Source organism: Hipposideros armiger, unplaced genomic scaffold (assembly GCF_001890085.2).
Source record: "Hipposideros armiger isolate ML-2016 unplaced genomic scaffold, ASM189008v1 scaffold_216, whole genome shotgun sequence".
Lineage (NCBI taxonomy): Eukaryota > Metazoa > Chordata > Mammalia > Chiroptera > Hipposideridae > Hipposideros > Hipposideros armiger.
In genome coordinates this window covers 1,497,581-1,505,247 of record NW_017731566.1, presented here as the reverse complement: position 1 = coordinate 1,505,247, position 7,667 = coordinate 1,497,581, and the positions used below count along the sequence as shown (strand labels likewise).

At 44.0% G+C, this 7,667-nt stretch overlaps 1 protein-coding gene across 4 annotated transcripts in view; it reads left to right on the top strand.

Moving 5' to 3' along the window:
• The first annotated feature begins 5,045 nt into the window (after window positions 1–5,045).
• The window catches only part of EDRF1 (erythroid differentiation regulatory factor 1), a 38,948-nt gene continuing 36,326 nt past the window's right edge, over window positions 5,046–7,667 (top strand). For 2 of the 4 annotated variants that reach the window (XM_019654216.1, XM_019654215.1), the window contains exons 1-2: window positions 5,046–5,446; window positions 6,490–6,698. In XM_019654216.1, the coding sequence (XP_019509761.1) occupies window positions 5,339–5,446; window positions 6,490–6,698 (317 nt within the window). In that variant the 5' untranslated portion in view covers window positions 5,046–5,338. The remainder of the gene's footprint in view (window positions 5,447–6,489; window positions 6,699–7,667) is intronic. The other 2 variants (XM_019654213.1, XM_019654212.1) reach the window with 1 other exon arrangement.

The window sequence follows — 7,667 nt, the reverse complement described above, 5'->3', positions numbered from 1 at the left end:
GGTAAGCTGCATCTGCACCACTGATCTCCTCAGAATTCTTCAGCATATGTAAAATGCAAACTCTCCATTTGGAAGATTTTTAAAGGGGTTTAGAAATTACAGTTTCTAAGTTAAGTGTGCAGATACGACTTGTTTTTTTTATAAGCAATACACATCATGTTAGCCACAAAATCACATGACATTGGAAAGATTTCCAAACATCTATTTTCAAACATGCTCTCTTCATAGGATGAAATTCTTTTGAAAACTGGTGACTTTCTCACTCATTGTTAAAACATCACCCTTTATCTTGAAGGAACAGATTAAGTCTGTTTCTTTTTGTGAAACTCTTTCCTAAGTAGCATCCAAATGACAGCTACTTATCATCACAGAAAAGATGAGAAAATGTGGAACGCTTTTTGGAAGTGAAAATATAGTAAGTTATTTTTTAAACTTGACAACTCTTTAAAGTGCTTTGTCACAAGATGATCTGTGATCTCTGTATGGTACATGAGATGTTCAAGGTCACAGCTCGTCTTATTACAAAATACCGAAAACATTCTCCTAAAGGCCTAGTTTACCCATCTGGATGGCCTCCAATGGCCCATCCAAGCCACCATATGCTGTGGCAGGTTCCATGATGGTCCATGGATACCCAGTGCCCCTCGTAAGGGGGCATTAGTCTTCCCTGTCACACCTATGCTAAGCTTGTCCATATGTCTTATTTTGGCAAAAAAAAAAGTGTGGCAATGATGTTTGTCAATTCTGATCAGAAGCTTTAGGATCTAGTCTACAGCTCACCAAGCGCCTTCTCGATCCATATCTCCAGCTGGCAATGCTCCTGATAGAGGTTATTTCATCAGCCTAGGTCCTGGAGTAAAATATGCCCCAAATGTTGCATGGGACATACTTATATTAAATATTTGGGATATTCTTACCCTGAAAATGTGTTCATGGTTTATCTGAGATTCAAATTTAACTAAGTGTCCTGTATTTTACCTGGCAGCCCTAGTTGTAAGTCACTGACATTTAGAGATTGTCTGTTTCGGCCACATAACCCAATCTTACTTAACCAGTACACCAGCTAACCATGGCCCAAGGACAAGCACCTTCGTCAGCCTGTATACTAAATATTAGCAAGGCTTAACTCGGCCTTACTTTTCAGATGAAAACAATATGCCGGTAGTCTCTCCTGCACCCCAGGAGGCTGTCTTTGGAGATCACTGTCCTAAGGTGTGCTCTACAGAACCACCTGGTCCGATGCTAGTAATCTCACTACAAATGTTCCTTCCTTGACACTACCCAAGAGCAACTAACTGATTTTGAATCTGGGGGTGACTGGAGGGTCTCCTCACTTAAGTTTCTCAGATGATTCTGAAACAAACTGAAGTTTCACTGGCCTGTGTCTGCAACTTAACTTTTAGAAAACGACCTGGGAGTGCTCTGTGAGAACTGGGTGCTCACTAGTCCTGCCTTTGCTACTAGCTAGCTTTGTATGAGGTTCAACAAGTCAGTCCAGTGCTCCTCTCCGGATTACATTGTTTTTGTCTAAAGAGGGATGGACTTGGCTCTGATCATCTCAAATCTTTCTCCCAGCACTAAAAGTCCAGGACCAGGAGCCAGAAAATCGGGCCTTTCAAGGTCCAGCAGGCAAGGGGAAACAAGTGAGGGTGGGTAGGCGTAAGACAGTGGGTCACAAGAGGAGACTATGACAAACTGAAGGGCACAAGCTCCAATCTACGAGTTTCCAGAATGTTCCCCATCTGCAGGCGGGCTGTTAGGAACTCCGAGGGCCCTGGGCACATCTGCCTGACATGATTGTTTCGCGTACAAGTTTCTGAAAGGATTTCTAACTCTGCTTTGAGAAACACTGTGTGCTATAACTAAATGAATTTATGATGGACGGTGATGTCCCTGAAACCCTCAAGCATGCCAGCAGGGTTTTTGTAATCAGAGAAAGTCTAACCTACAGATTGTTTTAGAATGAAACAAACTGTGTGTAATACTAACTTGAATAATTAAAGACATCGACACGGCAATATTTTGGAGATACTTCATTAAACATTTTTAGCTTTGATTTTGCAGATTAAAAAATATATTTTGGAGCCAACAACACTGTTTTTATGTCTCAAACATGTTGACAAGCATTTTAAAAGCCTGTTGGCACTAGTCACTTTACCTACGTTGCCTAAGGACTAAAACAGTGTGCTGTGCCCGGTGTTGGTGAAACAGATGATCGGGTGGGACACTAGCCCTGGAGAGGCAGTCGGCAAGAAAGGCAAGCACAAACAGGTAGTTTTTCTATGAAGTCACAACTGCAGGATAAAGCCACACACAAGCTTTGGGAACAAAGAAAGAGGGAGAAGGAGAGGGAGGTATCAGGAGAGGCTATCATGGGTGATATCTGAGATGCGTCTTGAGACTAAGCCAGGCGAGGAAGGGAAAAGTATTCTAGGCAGAGAAAAAGCATCAGCGAACACCAACTTATGGAACAACTTGTTCCATAAGCAGAAAACTATAAGCAGTGTATTCCTTCAACATACATCTCTTAAGTAGTGAGAGCATCAGGCACTGGGGAGGCAGGTAAACAGCTGAGAGCACTGATTGGTGACAAGAACCAGGAAAACCGCGCCTGCAGGGCAGAGCAGGCAACAGATGATGAAGGACATCCTAAGGGTCTGGGAGCTGGGGGACAGGGAAGGAGGGGAAGGCGGACACTGGTACAAAAATGGACATAAATAAGGGTCTTAAAATGTGAAATTCTGGAACTAATGATTCATATTTTCCCACTATTTCAATCACTTACTTTAGAAACAATGATAATGACTTTTTAAAAAACCCACAGCATGTAAATTTTTTGAATAGGGAAAAGAAAATATTAAAAAGCAATGATAACTAGAAGAATACTTAACGTATGTAACTACTGTAGATGTGCCCCGTTTCTCCTGCCCTTGGGGATCACCCTCCTTTACTACCTAAATCTCTCCTCCGAGCCCCAGGAAACCCAGCCCCTTCCTCCATAAGTAGTTCCTGGGGGTCCTGGGTCCACCCACCCCCAGCCTGACAACCCCCTCCGCTCCCAGGATCCTCTCTGCTGCTGACCTCTTTTCCTGTGCTGAGTTCCTGGCTCTCTCTCTATCATTCTTTGTCTTTTCACAGGCTGTTTTCAGCACATTTTCCCACTTAGCATCATCAAGGGTTCAGGCACTTACTTCTCAAGAAGCCTGTGATAAATTGGGTTGTTGGAAAAGTCATGAAGCATTTTTGCAATGAAAAACATGGAAAAAAATACATCATGACTTTTCCGACAACCCAATATTTGGTCCTGAGAAAAGAATTACTGCTACCTCAGGAAATCCCTTCTTACAAAGGATTATATAATAAAACAGAATTTAAAGATTAGTAGGAGCTAAGTTATATATATATATATATATATATATATGTTTAAAAGTTTAATAAAAACTGCATTTTACTATAAAATACAGGCATACCTCAGAGATATTGTGGGTTCAGTTCCAGACCACCACCATCAAGTGAGTCGCAATCTTTTTGCCAGTGGAGGGTCTTGCCTTTAGTTTGTAAAAAAAAAAAAAAAAATGCAATGCCTGTGAAGCACAATAAAACGAGGTATGCCTGTAATGCACAATTGAAAAGAAAAAATGGGGAAATAAAGAAAGCTTTACAGAGTACATTTTGAATCACTTCATCTTACCACTCAGATTTGTTTTTTTGGACATAAGCACAGCAATAGACATGATTTTAAAATTAGGATCATATTGCATATTTGCTTTTAAAATTTTTATTATTTAACATCATATCATGTACAATTTAAATGTTCTTGAATATTCTTAAAAAACAAGTTAATAGTTACACAAGTTAATGGTACTATGAACCAAAGATAGACTTAACTATCCTAAGGTTACATATTTAAGTTGTATTCAATTTTTTCCTATAATAATGTATTACTAGCAAAAAACAAAAGAATTAACTGCAAAATACAAATGGAAAATGATAACTATCAGAATCAATACATGTTGAAGTTTCTACAAAATGTACTATTATACCAAATTGGTTGGTAAATATAATACATAGAAACGTCTTGTTACATTTGAAAACAATTTACAAGTTGAAGCTTGTTCACTCACAAGGATTTCTGAATATGCATATAATGAGTTATCTGAGCCTAATGTAAATTACAAATTGGGATCGCCAAATAACTGCAAGGCAAATTAATTTTTCAAAAAGCTTTCAACATTCCACCTCAAAGCAAAGCAAATTTTTATGAGGGATGTGGCTGCATTTAACTATGCTTGATGTGATATTGGGTGCGGGGTCCGAAGCTAGGAGAGCCCAGCACCTCCAAAGTTTGAAACCGACCCTGGCTACTTCGCTCCCTCCTTGCGCCTCAAAGCACGGGCATCCTCTCCTGGGAGCCTGTTAGAAATGCAGAATCTTCGGCTCATCCCAGACCTACTGAATCCAGAATCTGCCAGCCAACTAGATCCCTAGGCACAATGCGCTTCAGAAGCCCCTGGACCACGTGGAATGAATGCCCTTCGCTGGTTTCCTGGGGCCTGACACATCGCGGGCTCTCCGAAGACGCTCCGCGAGCCACTAAGCGGCAGACGCCGCACCTCGCAAAGCCCTGCCGAGGCGCCACAGCCACTGAAGTCCGTCCCTTCCGTGAAGGCGGGCTTCCACCGCGCGTCTCGGCGCCGCTCTCCCCCCGGAGCCCCGCCCTTCCTACGCTCGGGGCCGCGGGCCACACAAGCATTGTGATGCGGGAACCGGGCAGCCAGTCCCGGCGCGCTGGAGTCTGCACTGCCCGCCACCTGGGCACGTCTCCCCTGCCTGGGCCTGTGAGCCCGTTGGTAAACCGAGGGGGCCACCGAAGGACGGGGACAGAGCAGTGCTAAGACTTCACTACTGTATAAAGGGGAGCCGCTGATTACACCGACAAGAGCGTTTCTCCGCCCACGCAGCGAGCACCTCGGCAACATCCACTACGCACTGAGCCCAAGTCCCACGAACTGTTTGCCAACAAAGACGAGCAGCTTGTAAGGGGTGGAGCCTGGGAGTCCGATACCGCGAGAAGTGGTCTCCCGAAAAAGCTCTGACAGGCGCAGGCGCACTACAGCTCCTGCTCCCGCCGCGAAGGTGGACTCCACCAAGGGAGGCGGGGCCGGGCCCCTGACACAGAGCTCGCGAGATTTGAACGCGCCACCGGAACTTCTTCCTGTCAGAGACCGGAAGTGCTGTGTACGGGGCGTCTCTGGCGCGTGCGGCTGCGTTGCTGGTCTCGGGTTTCTGTCGGGGTTCCTCGGGTGCTGCTACGCCTCGCCTCCCCTGGACCGAGGTGATGGGGGACTCCAAGGAGGCCGGGGCCGAGGCTCCACCGGCCGGGGCCACTGCTCGAGGAGGGCTCAGCCTCCTATCCCAGGGAGAGTCCGAGGAACCTTCGGCACAGGTGAGTCCGCCGCGGGGCGGGACCTGCAGGGTTCCGGAGCTGCGGGCCTGTTCCCCTGGAGTCGGGTGTCACGGTTCCCGAAGGCTTCTAGCGCCTTCTCCACGCCTCTCCGGCACCCCCCTAAACGGAGTGGAAGCCTGTGTGCCTGTCGTCAGGTAGTCAGGTATTTACGTGCAAACCATTCGTATCAAAAGCAATCCTGGCGTCCCCGCTTGGTGGGAACCGACAAGTGAGTGAGACACGATCTCTGCTTGTACATGTAAATATGTGGTTCCAAAGTGGGACAGCGTTGTGCAGAGCTGGAGGGAAAAGAGGGCGGAGGAGCTCGCCGAGGTGGGGCTGAGCTAATACTTGAAGGGTGCGAAGTGTTTGGCAGGGACTGCGTGAAATGAGGGTCACTCGTGAACTCGGACGCTGAGCTTGCGTGGGGGTGTGGACGTGATGGCTGTGAGCAGCCCCCAGCGCCTGGCCATGAAAGTTGGAGATTTCAGGGTATTTGTGTAATGCACCGACGCATCAATTTCTCAACGTTTGCTTAAAAACCAAAAAGCCCCAGGTATCTAACCGCAAACTACTTTCTAAACAATGTATGTTATTGAAATTAACATACATGCTTAATAGTGAACAGCGGTTTTATCAAACTTTGCGTTTAGTTAACATGACACTGTTATTGACTCTCCTTGTCTGTTTCTCTACTTTCTATGAATAGAAGATAGATCAGTGGGCCCGTTTCCCAGCTGTCAGTCATAACCATCGTGCTCCTTCTGTTTTTTTCTTTGAAATGATGTGAAAACGAGCTAAGTAGATGTGACAGTTTAAGCCCACATTTATTAAGTTGTATTAATGACATGTATTGGGTTGTTGGAAAAATCATGACGCATTTTTGCAACGAAAAACAGAAAAAAATACATCATGACTTTTCCGACAACCCAATAGCATACATTCTTGTGAAGCCTGATGTAGTGTTTTATTTTTATTTTTATAAAGGTGGAATTTTTCGTTCCTAGTAGTGTTCATTAAGTTTAATTCAATATGTTCATTAGGGATCAGCTTTATTTCTTGGAGGCAATGAAGTGAAGAGCCGAGCTGTGGTGAAATACTCCTCTGCCCCTCCTCGAACAGCATTTGCACGCCTTGAAGAGAAAACAGACTTGAAACTCCCACCTGCCAACTGGCTGCGAGAGAGTGCCAAACTAGGGCCAGCAGGAACTACCATTCTTGGCAATAGTAAGAAAAGCAAGCCATTTTCAAGGTAAATATCGACCAGTGGTATTTTTACTTGTCCCTCAAACTCCCCCTCCCCCTCCCATACTGAACTCTAATACTTACTTTTCAGTTTAATTTGTAATGCTCATCAGCGTGGTGCAATTTCTGTCTAGAAAAAAAGATCATATTTGACTTTTGAAGTCCAATTTTTGCCCTGCTGTAGGATTATATTATGATATAAAGATACCAATTGCATTACTTTTTTCAGGTATGCATCATGTTATTAACAAAGCTGAATTTTGACCACAAAAATTCAATCAGCTGCTTTATTTTTAGCAAGTTTACATACCTTTTGAATATGTAAATAGAATCAGGGTGGCACAACCAGAAGGAAAACCCTTAGCACTGCCTAATCTGTCCTGTGGAGTTTGTCATTAAATGGTAGTGGATGGCCTGGTCTGAGAAAACCTGATGTAGGAGTCCAGCATGTTGGGTGGCCTGTACCCTTGACTTTGATACTTGCTGGAAATGCTGCTGGTGGTATTTCAAGTTGAGACAGTGGCCTGGGGTCTAATAGAGAAAAATGTATGAGTTTGTATATTTTTGTAGAGCATTTAATGTGTGGGGTTCTCTGTTTTTCCTCTCAGTGATTGAACCTAAAATATCTCCATGTAACATATAGCAAGAGCCATAAATACATTAATACCTTATGAGCCGGTAGTTTGGAAATTATCCACATGCCTCAGAAGGTAAAAGTTACATTTGCAAACTGTTGTTTGTCATAATATTTATACCAGCAAAAAGTTGAAAATAGGCCACATACTGGCTTTTAGAAGAATGGCTTAATAAATTATGTGTTAACACAAATGTTATGTGGTGGTTTAAATAATTATATTGAGTGTACACACATTGTGCTAAGTACTTTAAAGATTTTTTTTATTTTTTTTATTGGGGAATTGGGGGGATGGGAACAGTGCTGGGGAATTGGGGAAAGGGGAACAGACAAGTTGCTGTC